Consider the following 27704-nt stretch of genomic DNA (forward strand, 5'->3'; position numbering starts at 1 on the left):
ATGCATGTAAGGAAGAGAGCCTGCTGGAGTGAGAGTGAGGAGGCATCAAGTCAAGATATACTGAAAGTAAATAAATTGAAAGGCTGAAGAGAAGCACAAGGCTTTGCTGAGCTGGTCTGACTGTTCCAGAGATGCCTTCAACTGATGCAGTACAGAGACTTGGAAACCAAAGAGCTAGACAGCTGAGTTAAGTGGTGTTCCTGCACTGAGGTTTGGGTTAATTTCTTTCATTTTTTTTTTTTTTTTTTTTAAACACTGATACTCAACACAATATGCTGTATATAAACACACATGTATTCTGGTCACCTACGAGGGAAAGGTGGGACAGTTGAGATGGGTGCTGATGACCTGTTTTTCAGTTTTAAGTTGTCTTACTGCTGTCATCAGCCAAAGTTTGACCTGAATCTTAAAATGTCACGAAAGGGGATGTCATCCTGAGTAGATGGGTGGCGTTTTACAATGCAAGCGAGTGGTAAACCACGTTTGACATACACGACTGTTCAAAAGCCAAACTTGGCCAATACAACATTTGGCGTTCCTCTGTTTGCCTCACCTACACTAGTAAACTGACATGTTGTCTTCAAATAAGTATTTGAAAAAAATTACTGTATTTATGAAATGCCATCTTAAGAACTTTTCAAAATACCAAGTGCATCCCTATTTCTCTTTTCATGTTACATTTTTCCCAATTTATGTTTAAATCTCCAAAAATGTGAAAGATTAAATCGGGGGAAAAAAATGACAAACACCACTCAACATTCATAAGACTTATGAGTTAGTTCTTACTCCCTCTATAGAATAATAGAGTAATCGTAGAGTGATTAATGGTTTTTCAATGGTATGACAATAGAGTAAAATTTATTATTTAGATTTTTAAGAAAGGTTTCAACATAGACTGTCCATAGTTACTGAAAAACGCTCCAGATTCTCAAAAAAAAAACCTACAGAATAACTCAGCTGCAACTCAACAGGACTCATCTCCACCTTTATCTGTAAATAGGATAAACTTTGGGGGAAATGTCACAGAAAAGCTTTATTTTTATGAATGTCTCAACATGTTTAAAAAGACTGCAGTGTCATTGTTATTTTTGTAAATATATATCAGAATCTTTGTATCTGATCAGTATGTATTGTAAATGTTCAAGCATGACAAACTACACTTCTGCAGTATGAATGTTCTTTGCTTTATTTTTCTATTTTTCTGCCTGCAGGAAAATAAAAAGACACTGAATGTATTTGAATGCCATGCTTTTACAGTGCTTGCTGTCAAATTTTGTATTTTTTATAATAACCTACAATGTTTGTTTTTTTTTTTCAATTTAACAAATGAATGATCTGAGGTACTGTTCATTACCTTGTCATTTTTTCAAACTTTAATCTTAATTGGTTTTCATTTATGCTCAGTGGAAAAAGTTCAACATTTCACAAGTGCCACCGGTTGTTTTCTGAGCTGGACTTTATTTGAGCAGCAGTTACTGTATTCTGACAGTTGAAATTTTATAGCTGCAATTGCCCGTCATGTTTCACTTTTAATAGAAAAGGATTAAGAATTGACATTTTTAGAAGAAAGTCTTAATGTAATGTGATTTTCATTCATAATAGCAGTAAGTAATGGAGGAGTTTTTAGCTCCGTTTGCCACCACAGTGACCCAGTCTCTTTTCCAGACTTCATTATCGACTCAGTTTAGCTGATGAAAGTGTCCTTTTTAATTACCAAGCCACTGGGAAAAAAAGCTATCAATAAGAAACAAACGGAAAACTGTAGCTATGTCTCCTATACCTCGGAATTCTAATCTAAATCCTGGATTAGAATGCTTGTTTTTTTGTCATTTAGCTGTCTGATGCTCATGATCCAAGATAAACTTTACACTGAGCAATCTAGTTACACCAAATTTGTCTTTTTTTGCGACTTCCTTACTACACAGTGGGGGATTTAGATGTGTTCTACATATTAATAGAATTCCCATTCTGCCAGATCCTACATGGGTCAGGAATCCTCACCAGTCCTGTTAGCTGTTGAGCTTCAAGCCCTGATGCCTTCTCCCTTCATATCATGATGCCCTGAGGATATTTTAGAGTAGCAGAAACCAGCCATGTGCTAGACATCGCCAGAAAAAAGGCTGGTTTTAATTTCAGCTCAACATAACAGAAAAAGAACGCTCATTCTCTGAAATTAATAGTATTAGTTAGACTAGTGATGGCCTTTATTATGAAATTAGTAACACTAGATGGTGTTGCTAAACTCATCATAGGATAGTACATTTATTTTTGCATTCCTTGTCAAATGTCAGTAAAAGCACCTTGAACGTGTAAATTCTTTAATTAAGAAATGACCAACATCTATAGTAATTTGTTAGTCACCCCAATTACCATAGTTATGATGCTGTAATACTTATTGGCATATACTGTAATTAAGAATCTTGTGAGGCTTTATCAGCTTATTACGCATATTACAAGGACATACATTTTAATAGCCACTATTAAAAACATCACATGCTTTGTGCAATCAGCAGCTGTCTGCTGAAGTTGGGGGAGAAACAAATAGATTGGTGCGTGATAACTGATCTGAATATTGTTTGAAATGACCTGTTTTGGTAATTGTTCCTAACTAAGTGATTTTTAAAGAGGGGAAAAAAGCAAATTTTCTCAGAACATTTTTCATCAGGTTTCTTGAGTGTTTTCAACATAATTAAACATTAAACATATAAATAAACATATATATATATAAACATATAAATCATCCGATTTATTAAAAAAAATCATCCTGGAAGGTGACAGACACTCACATATGATGACCAGACAATTACTTTTGCTGTAGATTTAAGAAGCTATGATATACAGTGGTTACGTATTGTTAGGATTAGGTTTGAGAGGGCTAGTTCGGGGTTTTAGTGTCTGAGAAATTGTATTTGACACCGACTGGAGTCGTTGTGGTGAACAACCACAGGGTGACACTGTAGCACACAGTTCGAGCCTTAGCCAAGCTCAAATCTTGTCAATCTGTTATTAATGACCTCTGTCTCATTTAATATTTGCATTCCAATAACCGACTAATGATTTTTGCATCCTGCTTTTTTGATCTTCTCGTAGAAATTGGCAAATTTAATCACAAAGTAACACGCTAAAGGTTGCAACTAAATCGGGGAGGAAAGTGCTGATGGTGAATTTGATGGACTTCCAAATGAAGGTTAAAACTGGACTAGACTTCTACTAGACAATTTACTTTGATCTCCCAATTTCCCCAATGATATCCAGCTCTTGGATCACCCCCCCCCCCCCCCCCATACACACACACACACACAAACATTCACCTTGTAGCCTTAAAGCAAAAGAGACAGGAGGACTTCACACTGCTCCACTGCCCATCTTCTTTTACACACACACGCTCACCATACACACCCAGACTGGACTCTCTTTTGGAAATGTAGAGCCTGATTTAAAATTCCTCTTCCGACTATATCATGCATTTTATATGCATGGTGAGTGGAGGGGAGAGGAGAAATTGCATGGGGCTCCAGCCCAAATGAACTTCCCCACGCTGTTAGTATCCTCGGGGATATTTCTAGACACACACACACACGCACACACCCCTTTCTTTCACTCTTCTCGCCTCATTTTCCTTCACCCACTCAACTCTTTCAACATTAGTTTTACTACATCATACTTTTCATAAATTCCAGTTGAGGAGGCCAAGTGCCATAGCCTTTGAAGACAAGTGTGATCAGAACAGAGGCAGGGGGCGTAAAACCTGGCCGCAGGGCATCTGGTTTTTTTTTTGCACTTCTGTTTAGCAGTGCATGGAGCAAAGAGGGGAGGCTGACAAGTGCGGTGTTTGGGGACACCTTTGATGTCTGAGGCGTCTGCTTCTGCGCGGTCCTTCACACGGAGATAGTCAAGTTGACATAAGCAAGCTTACATATAGCTGTTACAAGTATATCCGATCATTGGAAAATGCTGCTGCTGCTCCCCACCTAAACATCTTTTATTCTCTCTATCTTCCCGACATGTACAGAGATGAAGCGGAGAATCGATAAAAAGCAACCAGACCCTGAAAGGCAGCTACATCAGAAATTTATTAGGAACAATATGATCCCCTAGCTTATCGTGGATATAGCAGTAAACAGCAGAGACAAGGTTCACTTTTTTTAAGTGCTACAGGTTTGCGATTATAGACATAAAACAGTACAGCAACCATATTGCCTACATTCATATATGCACAAAGAATATAAAAAAATACAATATATTGCTGTTAATCTGCTATTGTTGCTATTTCAGCTCACGAATCGTCTCGTATATCAATGGGAATATTGCAAACCGTGAGTTGTTTGGGCGACAAAGGGGTGACCTCTAGTGATGACTGAGACATGCTTTAGTCTGTTAGGATGACAATGTACAGATTACCACTGTAGCGGAGAGTTGACAAAGTATAAAGCTGATACAACACAGTCACACAAAGAAACCATTTAGAGAGAGACTGACGGAGAGGGAGAGCGTGACCTCAGCAAAGTCAAAGGTTACGTTCACGCTGCAAGCTGTGACATATTCCTTATTCAGACCTGATTCTTTTATTTATTTATACATCTTGGCTGCGCTCATTGTTAAAATTGCCTTGTATAATAACGTGAACTTCTCATAGTCGTCAACTAACCCACCTACCCAAAACAAAACAAAAAAAACCTTCTTAAACGCTTCCCTTTCCCCCACACTTTGGCCTTCTATTGACTTTTCTTCGGCTCTGCCCCAGAACAGACCAGTCATCGGCTGAGCCCTTCTATCCAGCCGCCGCCCAAACATTGATATGCTCTAACAAAGCCCTGACCGACTGTCCCACAACTGACGACCTTCACCGACTGTCTTCAATATTCACCACATCACCAAATACCTATTCAGATTAAATCCCACCGCCGCGAAATAGTTACTAAAGTTTTAACAGCGTGATGAAATGTCGCCTGAGTTCAGATATGGCTATTCAGACAGAGGATACATTGCGAAAAAATAAATAGCAATGAGATCTGACTATGATTCCAAAACATGTTGAAGTTCTGAACTCGCAAATTAAAAGAGCAAATTCTTTTATTTTTGGACTTTTCATGCTGTATCAGTCAAAAAAGAAATGATGTCACATTTTTGCCTGCAGTGCGAAAGCAGCTTAGTTGAAGCCACATGTATTCTCCATATGCTACATTTTTTAATTTAAATCAATAGATTAATATAAGTTAACTTTGGTTTTGCGCTCTCAAAAACTATTGTAAATTTTGTGGCAGTATAATCTGTAAGTACAACTGAGATCAATAGTATAGCAATCTTTTGCCAATACTAATTCAACAAAAAAATGTTCTTTTAAATGTTTCTTTTTGTTATAATAGCAGCCAGAAAATAATGTTACAGTGTGATTCTAAAGAAAAGGAAAGGATGATAACAAATTTCTCATCAATGTACTATCGTTACAAAATAAAAACGAAATCTGCTATCCGGTACCTCTTAATAAATAGATACATTTCCGTTGTTGTTTCTCGTTTTCTCCTACGCTATTCTGACATAAATATTGTTACACATATCGAGTATTCGCTTTGTGAGAACTGTGCTGTTCCTCCATGCAAAGATTTTTTTTTTTTTTTTTGTATGAAAGAGAAAAGAACCATAACATTTCCAGCTTTACAAAGAAATGTGAAAAAAAAAAAAAAAAACAATAATGGAGCCTGTGAGCATTTCCAAAACTTTTCTCCACTGTAACACAAGACAAACATCAATAAAACAGTCTGGGGGGGGGAAGAAATCAATGTTGCCCTGGCAGACTGAAAGTGATGCAGCCAGAGAGAAGGGACATCTCAGGTTCCAGCAGGCAGGAAACACAGGCCTGAGTCTTGAACTTGTATTCCGCGGCGTTCACCTGGAACCCTGCGAGGTTTCCTCAGTTTTTATCGGGGCGGATTCACTGTAGGGCCCCAGCAGCTCAGGAAATCCTCTGTTGAAGGGATCTGCCCTGAAATTGTGTTGCAATCAGGAATCTGTTCACGAATGGATGAACAAGGAAAAAAAAAAAAAAAGTAGAAAATGGGAAAATATTAAAAGGACAGCTAGACTTTCCTGCACAATGACAATTAAAAATCTTGATTCTTAACAGTATATCAATAGTAGATCAGTGAATATTTGACATTTCAGACAAATCATTTTGCAGATCATGTTACTTGAGGGATGTACACTCTAAGTCTCTTTAACGTCCATTAATGTTGATGGAAGTGCTCAATGCATTGTTCAGCTTGTCGCTTTCTTGCTCCGGTCAAGATTTCTCCCAAGATACTTAGCAACATAACCCAGTTTGCCATCACTGTATTAAAGAAAAACCCAACAAAAAAAAAAAACGCATTCTCTTTTCGTGCGGAGAAAACCACAGCACGTGGAGGTTTGGTGTTTTGCGAAAATCTAACACAAGCATAAGGTCTCACAGAGAAGCAGAGCTGAGTTCACCACTGGCCCTTCCTTTATTTAAGCCCTGGTAGAGTGTACTGGTGCTCCTTATAGTTGTCTGAGAAGGGAAAGTAACTGACACACACCGCGCTGGTTTCCACGTTCATTCTGAGCAGCTGTTCTTTGGTGGAAGTCCTTTGAAGAGCGGCTGCAGAGGGTAACCGGAGTCCACAGTTCAAACAGGGAAAGCGCAGGGGTGCGGCCACTACCTTTTACAAACGGGGCGTGACCGTCATCGTCGTCCCCGCACCCCCGTCGGCCTCCGCCGCCAGACAGTACACACATGCGACGTCTACACTAACACTCAATGTTCATGCTATAACTAGTACAGAAGCAAGCAGAACAAAATGAAAACAGATGCATCCCTCCTCGCTCCTCAGTTGCACTCGGCTGATTACATCGACGCAGCCTCTTTTAAGACTTCCTTTGCTCTCAGTGATTCGTACATCTGGTTCCTGTGGTTGTTTTGATTTGTGTTTGGTTTGACGTGGAAGGGTGAAGAGCAGGGAGTCTCTGAGAGAAGGCTTTGAAGAGAGTCAGACTGTAGAGGGTCTGAAGGTTGTCTCTGGGGTGTTCAAGGCGTCTTGAAAAGGATAAAAAAAAAAGGTGGGGGGGGGGTAGAAGGTGAAAGACGAATCTGAGTGAAGGGGAAAGACGACTCATTCACTTCTGGGTAAGATATGCTCCGATGGTTAGGCTCGCTGCTCCGAGTGCAGCGAGACCAAAGACCGTCTTGATGGAGGGCCAAGAGCAACTGAAGACCGAGCCCCTCTGTCTGTCATACAACTCGACAAAGGCATCCTGGAGAGGAGACAAAAAGAGAGTTTTTAAGCTGTTAATGCTTTGTTTTTCTGTTTTCTATGACGGTTCGTCTGTTTAGTTTTGCACCAACCAGTGACGTAATATGTTTTAACCACAACTAAATGACAAGTTCCCATCAAGACAATGTAGTGATGTATCGAGGAACCTGCTACTACTACTACCAAAATGCGTGCCTTCTTTGGACTCACTAGTGAGGCAGTACATGTTTGATGTCCACATGAATATTCATGTCACAAGAAGGAATTCATTAAATATAAAAACATCATCCGTGTGCATTATGATAAATGGATGCAGTGCAACGCTATGGCTCCCGGATTTATGGAGCAGCGGAATCTTCATCTGGCTCACTTCTTCACTTTTGGCGAAGGAGATCAAATGATTTTAGAGACTATTTGATACAGTTTGAATTATTCTTTACCACTGTGAAATAATTGAAAAGATCCCAGCCCAGTAATTTTTACCATATTCGAAAGCAAATACTTCCTTTTGTGGTTCTTTTTTTTTCCAGTAAGTAATAACTTTTCTTGGAGACCGCCTTGCTTTATTGTCTAGATACGAATCTACAGAAGTTTACGGTGTTCACCATTATGGCAATACGGCTACTGAGAGTAGCTTTCAGCTATTCCATCAAATCAAAAATTATAAGCAGCATACATTTATCATTCGATAACAGATTCGCCTGTAAGTCATTTAGAAAGATAAAACTAATAAATAATAAACCAGCAGCCCTTATTCAATCCCATATACCTAGAGGTATCTAGCACTCTAGGATGGAGAAGGATAGGATAGCTAGATGGGATAAACATGAGATTACAGAATAAAACTATCTGGACCGACCAAAATTTGCTATCCCTCAAGTTGAAAACCGGTTAGCAGGTGACATTTTATGAATTCCATTTTTCAACGGCAGCACTGCAATATAAAATAATCACGTTAGTGATCTGCCCTGTGTTTGTGATGAGGTGGAAGTCTCAAAGGCAAATCTCTCTAAACCAGGGAAATATACACGTTATTAGTTTGAGTGGTGATAACTGTCAAAATGTTTTACAGTAATTTGGGTGAACTGACCCTTTAAATCCCTTTAGCTGTTCTCAAACGTGGGTGGAAACAGTGTGTTATTACACCCCGACTAGAAGATGTATTATCCTTCATCCCACCCACACAAAACATGTGGCTCTTAAAATGCATCAAACACCTAAACACACTAAACACACGGGGAGCATTTAGACAGCTTATTCACCAATGGCTGTTTACAAATCCTTTTTTTTTTGCTCTGAAGATGAGAACTATTAACCTAAAACTCAGAGGTTTTTTACAAATAGAAGATGTGTGTGTGTGTGTGTGTGTGTGTGTGTGTGCGCGTGCGTTTTTTTGATGGAGGTCTGTTCGGTCTCAGGTGAAGAAATACAGATGTCTGCTCATGCAGCGACGGAGGGAACAGCTGGACAGGAAGTTGTGGTACGAGACAAACACATACACGTGCACAGATGTATTCTGAGCTAAAGCAGAGAGGAGAGTCTATTAAAGCCGTTCGTCATCGGTTTCAGACTGAAACGCTATCAGTTCTGTGACACTGCCTCCCTGAGCCCATTTGATGCCAGTGTTTTAATTGTAACTTGACCTATGTGAGAACAATTTTTAATTTTTTTTTACTTGAATTCACCTTAACATTATTGTATATGTTGTGATGCGAAAATATTATTTTATTTAAATTTCTATTCGACCTATTTCATGTACACAAATTATGCTTTGTGGAGTTCTAACTGAAAGAAACAAATTGTATTTGACCTTGATCTCATAGCAGACAAACTAGGCCATTCTACTCCTTTTTTTTCCACAATTGTCATTTTTGTATTACACATTGTCTATTCATCTATTCCGGAGTGCTTACGGGTGACAAAAGTATTTCCTATTTCCTTCTCCTCCCATCCTTTCCCGTGGCATTCCTGAGGCTGGGGGCTGGTTGGTGACACAGAGGAGGAAGGATCAGCAGTTTCTTCAGAGCTTATTCCCTCCGGTGTCAAAACACACTGCGCTCTTCAATCGGCCAACAATATCTTTAACCGCACGGCACTTCCTTTGTCGCAGCAGAGTCTATTAAATGATCCAGACTGAAAAACAGTGAACAAAATGCAAAGCGGCGTTCTGGTCTTTCGACGAACCCGGACCCCGGCGCTCCCACCCCCCGGGATTCGGGTATTAATTTAGAGAACCCACTGCTTCGGTCAGACGTCCAGCTGAAGGGAATGTGGCAGTTGGAAAAACACTACCTTCGATTTTTTTTACCACAAGTTCCTGAAAAAAAAACCAGCTCTGCAGCCACTGGCCGACGAGGCGGGCGGTGAGTGCGTGCGAATGACCAATAGCGAGGCCAGACAAAACGGTAAAATCACGATGCGTGTCCTCAACGTCCCCGGAGGGTCGGCATAGATTATCGTCTATTTAAATCTCAAAACAAAAGAGCGTCAATTATGGTAAAAGCTTTATAAACGCGGTGATGGATGTTATAAGAATCCCACAAGGGCACGGATGGTAATAACTCTAGACTGACTCAGGGGAGAGCTCAGAGAGGAGGGGTGGGAGGACCGTCAGGTGGATATCATGAGACTGAGGCATGCTCCGCTTCACTTACTGGAACTTTTCACCCACACGTTAGTAAGCAACACGGTCACAACCATGTGAGTATTGTGAAAAATAAACCAACGCAGTGTGTTCCTTTAACTTCCTCTATCCCTGTTTATCCTTTTGGACCGCCCTGATGGAAATCTCAGCCTCCTGGAGAAAATAATAACAAGCTGGCAATGACCGGGCCGGAAAAGGGCAAAATATCTGCGTTTATCACATCAACAAAAGGGCTATAATCCTCAAACACCCGTCTTTTCCCCGCAGCAAAACAGCTGCCATCGACAGCAGGTGCGCACCCTCTGGAATAGGGTCTGGTTTGCGGTTCTCTACGGTATATTCGCTTTTTGGATCGATGCCTTTTAAAAGGTCACGGCAGCAATACGGGAGCTTGTGATCCGGTGGGAAAATGCCCGGCTCGGTCTGTCCAATGAACGGCGTACAAAAGAACCCTTGAAGAGACACACGCGGAGAGGAGGATTTGTACCGAACAACAAGGAGTTGATAGGATCCTATACTCAGACATAGGATGGCAACCTGAGTGTCATGGTTACGCTGACTGGAAGCTCAACACGTGATTTGCTTTTCCCACCAGCAGCCCAGAGCCTAGACCTCTGATTTGTTTTTCACATGAGCTAGACCTCTGGGTTTTGCCCGGTTTCTTTCTCACATCGAGATTTTTTTTCACTGTCCCTTCTATCAGATGGACCTATTTCTATCTTTAAGGCGGCGGGATAAACATTTGACCGACCCTTTGGGGTCCGTTTTCATTTTCTGGGAAATGACCATGTATGGAAGATAATGACTCATTTTGTGCACTTGTCTTGCTCTGTTAAAACTGCAAGTAGTGCTTTTCCAAAACAGAAATATTTTATTGTTACATCTGTTTAAAGACATGTCTGTGAGCATTTCCAAGCCGGTAGAGAGGACGACTGGGATGTGTGTTAAAGTTCAAGTCAGAATCGACTACCTGTTGAAAACTGCGCTTTGTTTTCCCATCTGAACTGACCTTCATCTCCAGCTATGTTTAAATCAAATAAACATATAACATTTGCATATAACAAATGCGCAAGCCAACATATTTACACACACACATATATGTAGGTTTGTGTATATATGTATGTATGTGTATATATACATATACATGATATTTATATATATATGTGTGTGTATGTATACAAATACATATATATATATATATATATACCTATACACACACACACACACATACACACACACACACACACACACACACACATATATATATATATATATATTATTGCAGAGTTTGCCACTGCAGAGCTCTTTGATTTTCTTATGAAGCTCTGGCAGATTTCTCCCCGGCTAATTAGAGTCAAACAAAACTCACGTTTCAGGAGCCAAGAGGGAGTGAGCGGAGAATAAAAATGCAAGGATGGCACTAATATCCCCTGTAATTGATCTGTTTTGACGACAGTACGCAGTATATGTATTTTGTAGCTACATTTCATTATGAAGGCATTTACAGATGTACCAGACACAATAGGTGAAGGATAGTCACCTTTCATCCAGCAGCGCAGGCAGTTTAAAAGGGACTATAGGCTCTTTCATCGATTTCCCGGGCAAAAATTTAGATGACAGAGGAGTTTGCAGCCATACTCATTACCCGGTGAATCCCCATGTGTCAGCGCTGCCAAACAGCTTGGGGCAAAGAACACTGAGCCCTTCACCGCTCTGAGACAATACAGCAATACTAGGGAAGAAAAAAAACAACCTTGCAGCCAAGGGATGACAAAGGAAAGCCACACACTTCCTCAAATTATTGCAAATATATGACAATTTTACTGAAAGCAATAAAATATGAGGTCATGGGTTTTCGTATCGAGACACTTATTTATGATGACCTACCTAATTTGCATCCTTAACCTAAAACATAACCACATAAAGTAGGTTTTTATTCTGGGATTTTGGACTTTCCCTTGGAATTATCCTCTCAATGTAAGTTTTTTACTGACTGTGAAAGGAACGCTTAGGGTTGAATAGAACTACTACTTATAAAACATAAATTTTAAAATGTATAAAACATAGAATTTGTGACATAGTCAGTATCAAATAATTACAAGAGAATCTGCATGCCAATCCAAATTGAAAATGGTCATTAAACTTAACAGATGATTCATTAATATGATGGCTTTATATTTATGGCTGTGTTGAGACCTATAAACACTCTAGGGCTATTAAATCTTCCTCTAGAAAAAACAAAAGTGAGATGATTATGCAAAATAAACCGACAATTCTACTTTGCGTGGTTATAGAAAATCCTACAAATTTCCTGCTTGAATATTTCAGCTTACACTACAGGATAATATTAGGATATGACTAGTAGGAGGGGACAAAAAAAAAAAAAAGGCTTAAACCTTAATCGACCACTGTCCACATGTAACTTTGAAAAACCTACACAACTCTTTGAAACTGTACGCCATGTCGAAGTGGATGAAAGTATGCATTTAAGACAAGCACTCTGGATCGTTGCTAGGGAATCATTGGTTTGTTTGAAAACAGCAGATCAGAGAGGAAACTCTGACTTGAAACAAAGGAAAAGGAAATTTTTCAGTCTGGAGACTCAGGTTTCACACTTGGCTGTGTACACCGAGCGGCGCTAAACGGTGCGCCGCTCTACGGGCAGAAACTTTTTGACGTTAGACGCTACCCTAAAGGCTCATAAATATTCAGATTTACATCGGCAGGACGGACGGCATTTGTGTGTTTACAAAACAGCTCGCTCCCCCTGGGAGAAAACCCGCTCCGTAGGCACGTGAAACACGATCGCCGGCACATCACTCGCACTCCTCATGACAATCTGCATTTTTATTGTTTCCATTATTCATCGCCTTAACCGACGGGTTAATGAAACTGTAACTTTACACAAGATTCTTTGAGAAGTTAAATCCTTCAGTATGCTTGGTTTCATCCTACTATGGAGGTGAAAAGGGGGGGGGGGGGGGGTATACTAGTATACTATAGTTAAAACACTCCCATTTATGTTTTTGTGAATACAGGCAGAATTAGAATTGGAAAACATTTTTAATCTATTCCCTATTTGTAGACTAAGTAGTAATAGGATCACTGCAATCTCTTTGCAATTCTTATTGAGCCCAATGACTTTTATTTAATCGCTTTGATCCAACATGAAATAGAGGAACAGGTGACCTTGCCGGCTTTGCGCCGTGGGGGCGTATTGAAGGATGCAGACCGTACTCTTCTTTTCACTGAGTCTCCCACGGTTTTTTGGCTTATCTGGCCCTCTGCACACCTTATACTTTCAGAGTGCATCGTTCACAATCAATCGCTTCTGCATGCGGCGCAAATCAAAGCAAAGGCGAATCAATCCGCACACAGAAAAAAAACCTCTGTCGCTCCGCCTTTCTTTTCGAACTCCCCGTGTGACCTTGAAATTTCAGCGTTAACAAAAATCCACGTCGTGCAAAATCTTTCACAATCGTAGAAAAAGGGCAAGTCCCTCGAATAGATGCATTGTATCCGAGCGGAGATGTGTGACAGTTTTTAGGATGTTTGCACGAGGCCCAAGCAGCCCTCCATAAGGGGAGGAAGTTACAGCGCCGGTTGCTATAAATATCAAGAGGGTACATCTCGGCTCCCGGTTCACGGCTGCTAAATTTAATAAAAGCAATGCTCATCTCTGCTGCTTGGCTCATTTTAAAAGGTCACTGTGCATACAAGCAGAGGAGAGAACGGAAAAACGCGGCTGAGTCATCATCACACTTGTGGGGCCGGCGTGCGTTCGACAGCGGTCGAGCGGAGACGTGATGTCAAATATAATAGCGTGTTTTGTCCAAAGAGGGCTCACGGAGAGCATCACCTGCTCCGTCACGTGAACGCGATCAGTTCCAAGAAGGTAACGCAGAGCCTCTGCTGAGAAAGTATATGCCTTCTTCCTTCCTGGGGTGGTAATCTTCTTTACTTCTCAGTAATAGAGTTCCAGTGACATTAAGAGCTACGTTGCGAAAGAAATGTGAAACGGAGGCATCTAAAATACTTGTAAAGTCAAATTCGCTGCCTTACCCTGCTATAGTTGTTAATGATTAAACACCGAGTTCAACTTTCACATTTTAACTGGTTTGGTATCAACTTCTATTCGCTGTGATCAGGAACCGGACCTTGACTTATTTTTGTAAAACAAGGGCGTCCGAGCTCTGCCTGATTGGTTCAAATAGTAAAAACTCTGATAAAGACCGTGGGAACCAGCAGATTCCCAAGTGGCCTGTTGCTTCTCCTGTGACAAACAACCCATGGGAGAGGCCAATTTCCTGTAGCAGGGGTGACAAGCCGCCTGAAGTTTTAAATGTCTTACTCGTTGGCCTCCGAAGACCTTGACTCACACAAGCACCTCCTCAACAGACGATGGAGCTGAAAATAGACCGATCAGAGCCAAAGTTAATACTGTATAAGGTCTTGGTGAGCAGGACGTGCGGGAAAGCCATCGTACCAAATGCATGTGGACTGTGAGGGCCGATTGTTCCGATCGTACCCGAGAAATGAAGTCATCGCATTTACTCAGAAGGATTGTATTGTGTTGTTTTACAAGGCGGTGCTCGGTCAAAGCTTTTTTTTGTTGTAAAAGCCCTGATGTCACTTTTGGAGGTGATTGGCTTGTTGAAGTCATCAACGGTTTAGTTTGTGTTAAATCACTTCCTGTGCTCAGACATGACTGTCTGGGTCGAGACCACGGCTTCTCTGTGGTAGAGCCAAACTGTTACCAGGGAAAAACTAGGGAAGAGCCAAAACACATAGTCAAGCTCGTGCCATGGCGACGAGAGGTTGAGCAATAGCGGATAGTTACATTTGGCTGGATGCCGTAACTAAGAGATTTTGTGTTTGTTTGAATCTCTAAATTACTCTTAAAGCTGCTCGCCTCCCGACAAACAGAGAGCAAACCGTAACGTCAAAAATAGGTACTTTTTTTTTTTTGTTTTGTTTTTTCCCCTTTACGGAATCCCAAACTTATCCCTGTAATTTAGAAAACACTGACGACGAGAGCGGTAAACGGTGAAAGAAACCGTATGACAGCATCAAAAGCTGGATGCCCGCTGCCGCGGCGAGTCCTCTTTCATCCAGGAGAAAGCTTTTCAGTTTGGGCAACGAGATATCGGTGGAGTGTATGTGGCCGGAGCGCACGGGGCCGGGTTTCAGGTTCATTCCCATGTAAATGAGAGAGGCCGCATTCTGGGATGGGACACGCTGCGAGCAAAGCACGGCAGAGCGGGCGGACGGAGGAGCTCAGATGTCCGATTAATGTCAGACAAAACAATAATCTGTTTGAGGCCCTGCACCCTCGGGAATACCTTTGCTCAGAAAATTTTCCACAAAGCTACTGTAACCCTTCATGACCGGCTGTTGTCATATTTTCAGCGGGAAAATAACAAAGAGGGGGTTGTCAAGTCGGAGGACAAAACATAAGTATGGGAAGAAAAGCCGCTTTCCCACAGGCTGATATGTGTGACAAAAGTTTCCTTATCCTTCGTGAAGTATGAGGTCATTTTGAAACCGGAGGAGGAGGGGGAACGGCATTTATTACTTCATCTAATGTCTAACAGAGGAATGTATGAATAAAGTAACAGTCCACATGCAGAGTCAGCTCTGTTAACAACAATCTCAGAGAGAACCCAGAGGGGAACGGGTCCGCTCTTTTCTCTCTCTGGCTTTCTGAGACTGTGGAGAAGTTCAGTGACCTCTTCCAGGCAACCAGCTGATTTTCATCCAGGCTGGGGGAGAGGAATGACAGGAATGCATTGAAGTGAGGAAACAAACAACTGCAGTGTGCACTTTAGATGCCTGATACAAGAGGGAATGAACCTTGAGATATGCCTGCTGGAAGGAGCGTGCCTCCTTCTGGCATTATGTAATAGAATAGCAACATTTAAATCATTTTTAGAGATTGCACGGAAATTCCTGCCTTTTCTCTGGTTTCTGTAGATTTCAATGTCACTCCGAGGGACCGTCGGGAGAGCCGTGTCGAGCAGCGTGTATTAAAAGACCAATTGTTTGACTATCTTGAGCAGATTGGCTCACAAGCTGTGTGACCTTCCTTGTCTGTATACAGAGACCAGAAGGAAACATGCACGGCTCATCTGATGAATAATAATAAGACGCCTATTGTGACTCTTAAAGTCTGCTAAGAAAATGCGCTGAAAACTAATGAGGTACATATCAGTTTCATAATAGAGGCAAGTGTTTTTGTCATGTTCTCCCAGGAATTATCCGTGGAAATTGTCTGCTGCGTCTGCTGGAGAAACCTTGATGCCAAAGTCTGCCGAAGGTTAGGATTTACGGCCTCGACATGTTTATGTCACTCAGGAAATGCATGCGTATGCTTTATATCAAGCCGTTGGAAATGTTTTCATCCTTTTTTTTTTTTTTTATGTGTATAGCCCATGTGGACGCTGCTTTCTAGTCAGCAGATACATCAGCTGAGAAGCAGATGATTGTTGAGTCAGATGACTTGTAGAGGCGCCTTTAGCCGGATCTGCTGTATAAATTGCGGATTGAGTTCACCTCGACATCTACAACTTTTGGAATCCGAAAAAATATACATATCTTCAATCCCAGTGACCCGTTTATACTTTGCCAGCCACCCAGAACTTTCAGGCAATTACTCTCGAAATATCAACCCGGCTGCAGACCGTGCAGCAGACACAAGAGGTGGTCTGTTCACTGCTTTAAGAGAGGCCTCCATCTCTCCGCCTCCTCCTCCACCACCACCTGGTTAGCCTCACCTTTTGATCAAAGATACTTCGGAAAGTCCGGCTATTCCATTCCAGAATATTTTATAACCCTGTATCCTCCCTGGAGAGAGTAGACGTGGACTCACATTAAATCAAGAAGAAGCAAATGTCAAGGATCTGGGTGCCTTTCCTGTAGGATTGGTTTGTATCACAAAATGAGTTTGCAAAAGCAACTGATAATGTGACCTTGGTTAGACTCTTTCCCCAACTCGTGCACTGGATTAAAAAGAGATCAAATAGATTCTCATTTGAATTATTTTCCCCACCGCTGCATGCTATAAAATGTGGCAGACAAATGACGCGCTTTATAGGTCAATTTGAAGGGATGATTAAACTCGGGGATGACCGACCAACAACGTCGTCGACTCGGCATGTCGACAAGTCCTCCGTAAAGAAAAATGGCGCTTGACACATATGAATCCAAGCGTCATAAAAATGTGCTCTGACAGAAGTCACAAGAGGACTGTTTCTTTATGAGCTTAAATTATTACTGTATTGTCAAGACAAAGCTAAACAAAATACCCCGGAAGAAAAGGAATCGCTGTCAGTTCTTCTATTTTGAAATCTCCACATTTTCTTTGAACTCTCTGTCATTATTTGAAGATGTAATGACAGCCCAACAGCCAATTAAAGGCTGCGCATTCACAGTGAAACCGAAGCATTCAAATGCTGGATGGGTGTGCCTCTGCTGGCAAGACATCCCTGCTAGACTTAGAACACAGTAGTGGCCCTCAGCAATGTTAACCGGCCCCATAAGATGATCGCCGTGCAGAATTTTGTTTCAGGTGGAGAACGTGAGGACTTCTGGACGCCTCTGGAATTTTGTGTGAGATTAGCTGATCATCAACGTGTTTCCTGGCAAAGCTTTTATCCTTCAAATGTCGCTTTCTCTCCAAAAAAGAAATGATCATCAGTCCCTATCAAAGATGTCTGCTGGTGGCAGATGCTGTGTGAGGTTTATCTTGAGTGAGAGCACACACACAAACACACACACACACACACACATACATTGTTTGTACACGCAACATATAACCAAGAGACAACCACAAAGCCCACCTGAATACTTATTAAATATGTCACATCACAGTAACATGTTCATTGACAACACCAGATTTTAAGGGTCCTCTGTCAAACACAGGATAAGGAAACGCCACTCATTTACCTCAGACCTACATTGGGACGAGGCAAAGGACAATATTAAATATTATTTGGCTGCTAACATTTTTTTTGGAGGGTATGGGCTCAGGGTTTCAGAGGGGGACAATCTTGGCTGTACTGTGTGTTAATGGCCAGTGCTACTTGCACTGAGAAATCCCAGTGGTACTTGCAGAGGAGTTTGTGTGTGTGTGTGTGTGTGTGTGTGTGTGTGTGTGTGTGTGTGTGTGTGTGTGTGTGTGTGTGTGTGTGTGTGTGTGTGTGTGTGTGTGGAGACTGAATGGCACAGTATCAGAAAGCGAGGCACCCTAGGGCCATCTGCTCCCTGCTATGGCTCACATGTCATCCAGTGACAACACACTATTATTGATTCACACTACCACATCCGCTTCTGTGTGTACATGCTGATGTGCCACAAGGTCTGTGTGTGTGCATATGTGTGCGAGTCTGTACACACCCATTTTGTGGACAGCAAGTAATTGATTTGCACCAGTGCATCCGCTTCTGTTTCCCTGTGTGTATATATATATATATATATATATATATATATATATAGATATGAACTCATTCATAGTGGTCAATTCAACCAAATCGGAAAAAGCATTTTCTTATTTCTAGAGATACCTAGGGCTTCACATTTTTAGAACTACACTACTCTAGAAACACATTTTGTACCGGATTACCCCAGTTACAAAATAAGAATAATGATGAACTGGTGCTTTTCATTGATTACCTTGACTGGCGACCCACGGATGTGAGGGCGTGAATCAAATTCAATTTGTTTCGCCATTGTTTTATACTGACATCAATGTAATTGTAAAATGATCCACTTTGCTTGTTCCCGTTTCCTTGAATTTATCAAGCAGTGGCAATTTCAGGAATATAACAGTAAACATGTTTTTTAAGTGCGTTGTTATTTTCCCCAGCAACACGTCAATGTCTGCTCATGATCAGATGTTTCCTTATCATCCTTTTTTTTTGTACGGATGCTTTATCTTGTGAATTGTTTACTGTTATTTTAATTTTTTTTTTACAGCTTTCATTAAGTAAAGTTCCTGTCCCAAAACCAATCAATCAACTTGTATAGAAGCAGTGGCAACATCAACAAAAACTGGCAAGTGGCAACAAAAACTGTAAAGCAACTCAGATCATAAATGTGACATTTAACATTTACACTTACAATGCACTTAACTTGTAACTATTACAGGTGACAAACATCCGTCCATCCATCCATCTTCTACCTCTTATCCTGCACTCAGAGTCATGGGAGATGGTGAAGCCAAACCCAGCTGTCATCGGGCGTGAGTTACACCCTGGACTGGTTGCCAGTCAATCGCAGGGCCACATACAGGACTGTGTCAGAAAATTAGAATGTTGTGAAAGAGTTCATTTCTATAATGCAATTAAAAAAACAAAAATTTCTTTTTCATGATATTCTAATATTTTGAGATAGGATTTTTGAGTTTTCTTAAGATGTAAGCCATAATCAGCAATATTAAAATAATAAACAACTTGCAATATTTCAGTTGATTTGTAATGAATCCAGAATGTATGACATTTTTGTTTTTGTAATTGTATTACAGAACATAGAGAACTTTATCACAATATTCTAATTTTCTGAGACAGTCCTGTATATAGACAGACAACATTCTCTCACTCACTTATTTGGGGCAATTTATGTGACATAACGTTTGTTTTTAATTTCCCAGTCATTAATGATTCAGTCCACCTCTCTGTCTGGATGTTTTTTCTTTTTTTTTTTTTTCATTTTGATTAATCTACTACTTAAAAAAACACTTTTCTCCACTACTTTTCTCATCCAACTTTCTCTTTGTGGGCAAAAGACGTTTAACATAACACAGGAGTGGCAATTGTTGCACCAGATATTAATTGGGAAAATCAAATCTCTTTTGAATTCCTAATGGGGTTTAATACCAAAAATAACTAGACTAGCTAGACAATGGGAGGAGTCGTTTAACCTTGCTCTATATTGACAGACTGCACAGCTTGCAAGGGTGTACCCAATGGCAAAGTCAACTAGTGTCTCAGTAGGCTCCTCATTATCCTGCCTCCTCTGTGGGGAGAAAGGTGGAAAACTCTTTCATCTTCTGCCTCAAATGGGTTGTTAGCCAGTGGTTTTCTGATAAGAACACAATTATTATACAGGGGCAAACAGGGAGTGGATTTATGTGTAGCAACAATTAAAGGACCACTTGGGAGCAGTGATGTTGCCACTGCTTCTATATTTAGTTGCCTCTCACATGGCCTTGCATTTTTCAGGGATGTGAAACGTTACCTGACACTCAAAGCCACGTCTCACGGTACTAGGTTGTGTGTGCTGTCGCACGCAGGAAGGGATTTGGCACGTGTATATGTGTGAATAAGCGCTGGGGTTGGAGGGAGATTTAGAACAAGCAAAGAGAAGAGGAAAAAGAGGAGGCAATCTCCGGAGCGCTGCACAGATAGCCTTTGGAAATTGATGAGGGACATCCATTTAGTGTCTGAGTTTATCTGGTCTGTATACATTATTCATCATTGTGTGTTCTGACTGGGGTGATACTGCCTTTAAACAGTTGAGGCACGTGTCCCTTGTGAAACAGGAAAGAGTAGGATTTGGTGATTACTGATTTGGACAAAATAATAAGAGCAAACACAATCGTATGAGTGAATTCACAAACACATGAGAGTTCACATCTACATGTGGAATGAGCAAGAGACAAAATAAATATACAAAACCAGACAGTTTCCTGGTGAAGTAACTGAAAAGCCCAAATCACTCACACCCTTTATAGGCCACTCAGGAAAGAAACACCCAGTTTTTTTCTCTATTATTTATGGAGAGCAGTTTTTTTCCCCGGCAGACACTCCCGCAGCTCTCCTGAGAAAGGCCATAAATACGCACACAGGATGGGGTGGAGGGTCTTTGGGGAGAGGCAAGGTTGTGGAAAGAGACACAGCACATGAAAAACACTAGACATTACATCCCTGAAAGCACAACACAACCCTGTTTGTGAGGTAATTGTGTTGTCAGAGTTATTTGCGCACATAACACAAGGTGCAGATCTCTGGCGTGTTCATGAAATTCCTGGCATTTATGGAATACTTCAGACGGCGTAACATAACGTAACGAACACAACTTGAAATGGGGATGTCAAGCTGGGAGACAAATGTTTCAATGATTGGTCTCATTTTCGTACTATTAACCTGAGAAAAAATAAAAAATGGACTCATTCAAATTAATTCGGTCTTGGAGACCGTCAATGCGCTCCTCTGTCTTTATGATCCCATCCTTTCCTTTTTCAAATTATGACTGACAGCATGGATACAGGTTGGAAGACAACAAAAACAGTTGCTCTTCAATATATATATATATATATATATATATATATATATATATATATATATCCCTGAATTATTTATCAGTCTGTATCCAACTGTTAAAAAGCTTGAGGTTTTTGTAAAGATGTTCAGCGACGCAAGCAACTGCACACATATAAACTTTAACATGAGCAAATAATTGACCCCGGTTACCGTGCTTTGAAATCTGTTATGTTGGTGGCGAAACCAGACCAACTCTTGTTTTTGAGAAACAAGTGATCCACAACCAATGACGGAAAAACCGGCATTTACGATGTTGTGATATAAACAGACAATAAATGCCTTTCTCACAGTGAAACCTTTCAAATTAGAGATAAAATGGTCAGTTTGTGAGTCCTTAACAATCTCCCACTTGTTTAACCAAAGGTAGTGATTGATGTTAGAATAATCTGGAACTGAAAAACTGAAACTGTATTCTTAACGGGTACGATCAGAGCAACACCCATTCAAGCACACCAGAGGGGCCGTCTTCGGACTGATTCCTAAAAGAACTTGTGACGTGTGTCGGACTCAAGATCCTGGAGCAACTGTATGAGATGTTTCTGGGATTGCAGTTGGTGGGCTGGCGGGAGTAAAAGCAGCGGCAGATGGCAAATGACTGAGGCCTACACAGCGAAAGGGGTACCATAGAGGGTAAATCTTGACTGCCTCAAACCACAGAGCTCTTTTGCAGCCAACAATCTCGACTATGGAGCTGCAAGTCCTCGGCGGCTGTAAAAACCACCAAAAAATAAAAAGCGTTAATGTTTATAGTCTTATATTTGTTTTCTTGGGTCAGGGAGAATTCTTGCAGTTTTTCCTTTCTTTCACATTGCCGGCAAAAAAAAAAAAAAATGGAGAACTTCATCCCATATTCCCACTTAAATAACAAAGAACACTATATGACAGCACTTAGTGTGAGAAGGAAACATGTCTGTTTCACGATGCAAAGCAGACGGCCGCTAACGTGTCTCTGCTTTCACTGTCAGAAACGCTGCTCAGTAGCATCTCGGGTGAACGTTGAATAGTGCTGAGACTATTGTTTAACAGGCTGGATTTGTATCTAGGAGACACAAATTGGAGGTAAGTGAAATGTCTTCTCTCTTATTTTGTAGCTTTCCTGTGTGTTCTTCCTATGTCTGCCAGTTTGTTTTGTCTCTACTGTGCTCACATGTCACCTAAATGGAGATTAATGACTTCCTAGCAGTCCCAGATCCCCTCAGCCTGGAGAGGGACACAGCCAGATGCCCACACAACCGAGGCATCATGCAGGTCCCACCTGTCCCCTGGCAGCTGGGGGCCCAGGAATCCCTGACAGGATGGAGCCCAACTGGGTGAGGCCGAATGATATAAATGAATATCGCAATATTCCAAGCGGTTATGCTCTAGCACGATATCTGTTTTGCCGTTGCACAATATCTGTTTAGGAATGGAGGAAGCCTTTCCACACAAACAACACATAAAATGAGGTATGTTACTGCATACTTTATATAAATGTTTTGGAAAGGCTTTTAAGCTGCTCCGTTAGTCAAATATATGATATAAACATAAAACCGTCACACTTATAAATTGTTTATCCCTTCTGATCCTCTCTGGCTGTCTCCAATGTCTTGCAACTTTATTCTCTGAATTTTAAGTGATTGACGTGAGGATGTTTTGATTTCCTACTGATATATAACCAATTTTGTGTTGGCGTTTTGGGGGATTTCACACTTGTCTTACATTGGTTCTTGCTCCATTTTTAGTTAGGTATTTCTCAATATGTTTTTCGGTCATTTTGTGCAAACATTAGTGACTGCTTTTCTGGATTTTTTTTTGTAAAATGATTGCATCAATAGCTCCAAATTAAAAATAAAAAAAATCACAAGAACATAAGAAAAGGTTCTGTAACCCGAGTTGTGAAACCACTGTTTTTCTTCAGAACACATTCATTTAGAGCCGCCCACTCAGCCAGTCAAATGTCTGAGGTCAAGCATGTAATTTCACAAGTCTGACGCCGTCTGCCACTTTGTTCAATCACTTGGTATTCACTGAGAGTGCCAGTAAATAAACACAGGTGCATCACGTGCACGTGAGGCTGCGCCCCAGCTGCAATCGGCCCCTGATGAGTGCAATTTCTGTCGCCACAAAGAACGGATTTATACAGGTGGAGAAAATGGAGTGTTGGGGACAGTGAAAGGATACTTTTTTAGGGAAGTCGTCACTGCAACTTGGAACCCATTTCACCCTCTGATGGGTTTTACAAATACAGAAACTGATTGGTTATTTCCACAGGGCCAATTGTTGTGTTTAACTAGAAGTATTTTGGACTCAGGGGTAATGCCTAGACTCAACAACACATTGCAGGCGCTCGCTCCTATATTTGGGCTCCAAAAACAAGAAACGTGTCAGTCTCACATGTCAAAATATCAGTCAGAGGTTTAATTCCCCCGCCTATTTCAAGAAGGGTAGAAAACACAAGTCTCACCTCTTACACACAATAACCAATGTTCCCAACACAACCTGTCAGAGGGCAAGTACAACAATGAGTGTCCGTCGTCTTCATTGTTTGGCCAAAGCTGTGAAAACAGAGGGGACAAACTACATGTTCTTTAAAAAAAAAAAAAAAGACTCACTGAGCAGCAAAGTCATATGCCCCTATAATATGGCACTTAAAAATGAAAAGTTCCACTATGAGAGGTATTTGGCACATTTTCAACAGTAAACCGCACAAAGTGTCAAAGCCAGATTTGTGGCTGTGACCTTCCAGTCCATACAAGGCCGTCCACAGCGCTTTATTTGGACATTTATTGGAGGAACAGGGAAATATTTTATCACTCATACAGCTATTTGGCTAATTTCATAACACGCAAACGGTGGTTCGCCTTAACCATCATTAGATTTATGTTTGACTTTGGCTGAATACTTTATTTGGTAAACTTGCTCTCCAAAGATATTCTAATACTCAGCAGTTAAGAGTATGAAATCAGAGTTCACCGAGAGGTCAGACAAAATTGAATCGACCAACTGTTCATGCAAACTAAGAGTCTTACTATAGCAGATGCTCTTTTGAGGCTGCAAGACATAAAATGTAAAAGCAATCTCTTTAGTGTGGGCTTAATCTTACAGTGCCATATAGCCAACATGCCGGTTCAACAAAGAACATCTAGAGCACTGACAAAGCCTTGTGTCTGCAGTTTCAGTTTTTTTTTTTTTGTCTGGCAATAAGTAAAACATCCCAGGGAATTTCCCACCTGTCAGACATTCAAATGAATATGAATCAAGAGCAGTGTCTGTTAGACTCCGGGGGTGGAAATCCCTGACGGTAATAAAAGTACGCACTAGCCGATGCTTAGACAAATGTGAGCCAAAATCATTTGAGAGGGCAAAGATCCACAAACTAACCCAAACTGGAAACCTGTGCTTTCTTATAATCCAGGCTAATCCTTAAAAGGATTAAAAGCCTATTCTCTCTCCCTCAGAGCAGCAGAGTTACGGCCATGTCTACCCAGCAGGAAAACTCACAATGTAATGACCTACATTATTTTAGAGTGGGCACATCTCAGCAGCCCCATCCGATGCCTGCTTTGAGGCACGGCTGTGAAAAGCGGGAAGCGTTCCAGCCGAGATGCAGTTTGAGGACATGTTTGAATACAGCTGCTGCAGATTAGATCTCAGGGCTCCTGGAATACCCAGCCTCTGATACCGCCCTTTGATATGTGGGACAACTTGCCCCGTAAAGGGTTAAGGCAGACTCAAGAGGAATGTTAAACGGTCCTTCCCTTTGAGATGAAATGTTCAATATGAATCATTGATGCAACTCGACCCCGGATTCTCAAACCTTCAGTTGGAGACACTGGAGTTGTGCGATTGTTATGCTCTCCTTAATGGCATTTCAATTAATTGGAGGCTTATTCGTGGCAGATTGAATTAATAGCAGCTGTCGACCGGGAGCGGCAGCTGCACAAAAGCAAAACATTTTTCTTTCAAACTCAAATGTTTCTATTATGCGAGTATTAAGGTATTGTGTGGATAATGCAGGAAGTCCATGTGTGCTGAGCTAAGCTACGCCCCGCCATGCCTTCAGGCCAAGCTCACGTGTTCATTCAATAGACTTCTCTCTGCAGATGTGCGTCTCCGTCGCCCTGTCGCTTGAATTGCGGACCAAGGGCGAGCATCACCGTGTTGCCAAAGGGTGTAATAATGAACATTTTGTTATTATGGCACGGTTTGCCAAATGTTTGGAGATATTGGCTCCAGACTTATGCCTTCGGTAGGAGTGAAAATGGCCAAATGTCGACTGTGATGTCTGCTTCAGAAATGAATAAATGAATGAATGAACAAGAAACAGCTCAAAACCAGGTCTATGGGTCATTTATAGTAACCAAGCCATTGCTTTCTGTTTTTTTAAAACCCAGTTTTCGATGCTTTGCTTCCCTCAAGAAGAACCCCACCAAATATCCAGAGGACTCCCTGCGCAAAGATGAAGATTTCTTGTTTAACTGTCGCTATAAGAGTGATAAAATTAACAAACGGTACATTTAGCAACATGATTCTATGCGCTTTTCTTCCCCCCTGCACTCAAACCACGACTCCGGGGCTCCACGACAGCTGCGTGGCCGCCACAGCCTTTCCCGTTCGACAAAGGCGGGCTTTATAACCGAGCGTCAGGAGGTGTGACGCAGCACGACGTTTGATTGGTCGCATCCGTTTGACAGCCAACGGCAGCGTCCAATCAGAGCGGCGCCAAACGCAGGGCCGTCCATCTCGAGCGGTTGAGCCGCCGTGCGCTTTCCGAGATGATTTTCAAGAAAGACCGACTGAAAATATGATGACGCACCGTGCCGTGAGGTCACACCTTTTTTTTTATCTTTTGGTTTTAAAAAGCATCTATTCGACGTCAAACGAATACTTCTCCGCACTGTCGACGTCAAACGTCGTCACTCACGGCAGTAATGGAGGGCTTCTGCGCCCCCGCAAACTACCCAACTGCACGGAATCACACCTACCCATCCCCCGTTGTCTTGTATCCAGCTGTTTAGAGGTCCATTTAAATACTCCGTCATCCACCCCACGATGTTGTCCACTTGCGATGACGTCTCCGTCTCCTCCTTCGCCGCGCACTCCACGCACACCGTTCCCCCGAACTCGAAGAAAGCAATGATCCGGCCCCAGTTCACTCCGTCCCGGAACAACTCGTCCATCACCTCGGCGAATCTCCTCTGCGCCCCGCGGGACGCGAGATGCCGCGGGTACAACTGCCGCGACATCTCGTTGAAGTCCGACTGGTAGAGTCTTTCGAGGTCGTCCCCGGCCTCCCGCAGGACTCTGTGGATCTCGGCGTGCGGGTCGCGCTGCGGGAGTCGCTTGCACAGCTGCGGGATGCCGTCGTTCCCGGGTCCGGTGCCGGTTTCGCGGCACCGGTGGACCAGAGTCGGCGAGGGCGCCGCCAGCGAGCCGTTATTGGCGGCATCTTCGTCCCCGTCGACGCCGACCCCCCGCGCGTAGCCCCGCTTCGAGAGTTTATGGTAGATGTACTTTTCAACGATGTTGCGGTGACACGCTATCGCCATGACGGCTCAGTTTGGCACCGAATACGCAAAGATCTGCGTTCTAGAGAACGCGCATCCTGCACGGGCACGGCCAAAACTCCGATGAAGCGATCTTATAGCTGAATCCCACACGTGGAGCAAATGCTTCGTGACTTGGGGCAGATCCTCGCGGTGGGGAGGGGGGGTAAAGAAATGACGAGCGTTTTTTTTTTTTAAAGTCTAAAACACGTCTGCGTCCGGTTTAGAAGCAGTCCTCATTTCCCGACAGCTTGGAGGGACGCGGGCGATCTCCTCTTTGCACTGAAATCCAATATGCGGAAGCGGCTGGAGGAGCGTTAGGTCTATTCCCGTGCACATCCCCCAAACGTGTCAGTGCTCCGCCACCGCTCCAAAAAAAAACAAACAAACAAAAACCCAAAAGCATCTATTATGTCCAAAGTTGAACACGCCTGAAGACGCGTCGGACACGGATTATTTAGCGGGACCCGGGCGGCCAGACGAGGTCGGACTGCGGTCTCTCCCCTCAGCGACTGCCTCTCACATCCTCCCCGCTCCCTGCCCACCGCCAATGAGCCGCGCTATTCGGTGAGGCTTTTTGACGTCACGTAAGCCAAGCGGTGGGAATGCGCGAAAGGCACCAATGCAGGGAATTTCGCTGAACTCCAAACTCTCACGCTAGAATCTGACCCATTAACCGAAATATCGTGATATGCGCAGGCGATTCGAGGCTCTCTAGGGGGGGGGGAGTTTGTCACAATTATATAATGTCCGTGGAGTTTGTCACAATTATAACAAGAAAAAAAAGGTGGGATGGATTGGACTGTTAAAGGTGACCTTGACCATCCCGTTCCGGTGGATGGAGGGGCTGCACTGATGTGAAAGCCCCGCATCCAAGCTGTGAATTTGATACGCCTACAACACAGCTATGCTGCAGATCAGCTGCAGGTCTTCATTTCTAGTGGAGAAA

At 42.2% G+C, this 27704-nt stretch overlaps 2 protein-coding genes across 5 annotated transcripts in view; one reads left to right on the forward strand and one right to left on the reverse strand.

Moving 5' to 3' along the window:
* LOC147218871 (5'-AMP-activated protein kinase subunit gamma-1-like) overlaps nt 1-6362 on the forward strand; it is a 32833-nt gene extending 26471 nt beyond the window's left edge. For all 4 annotated transcript variants that reach the window (XR_015108665.1, XR_015108664.1, XM_086171871.1 and 1 more), the window contains one exon: nt 1-6362. Coding sequence is in view for 2 of the 4 variants with exons in the window: in XM_086171871.1 (XP_086027997.1) it covers nt 1-32 (32 nt within the window). In the remaining 2 variants the exon portion in view is untranslated.
* On the reverse strand, nt 4055-27319 carry bcl2b (BCL2 apoptosis regulator b). Its single transcript, XM_086171874.1, has 2 exons — nt 26195-27319; nt 4055-7269 (listed from the first exon to the last, which is right to left on the reverse strand). The coding sequence occupies exons 1-2, from the start codon at nt 26756-26758 to the stop codon at nt 7132-7134; spliced, it is 702 nt and encodes a 233-aa protein (XP_086028000.1). The 5' UTR covers nt 26759-27319; the 3' UTR covers nt 4055-7131.
* Nucleotides 27320-27704: the final 385 nt, after the last annotated feature.

The sequence above is a fragment of the Fistularia commersonii genome, chromosome 25 (assembly GCF_037954325.1).
Source record: "Fistularia commersonii isolate RoL2024-O1a breed Wild chromosome 25, RoL_Fcom_v1.0, whole genome shotgun sequence".
Taxonomy (NCBI): Eukaryota; Metazoa; Chordata; class Actinopteri; order Syngnathiformes; family Fistulariidae; genus Fistularia; species Fistularia commersonii.

What these genes read in the sequence shown, in the direction of transcription:
- bcl2b (XM_086171874.1), bottom strand. Translation starts at nt 26,758, where the DNA reads ATGGCGATAGCGTGTCACCGCAACATCGTTGAAAAGTACATCTACCAT. An exon ending in TACAAGACAACGGGGGATGG is followed by an intron (nt 7,270 to 26,194) that starts GTAGGTGTGATT and finishes TCTCCTCTCCAG; the next exon opens with GATGCCTTTGTCGAGTTGTA.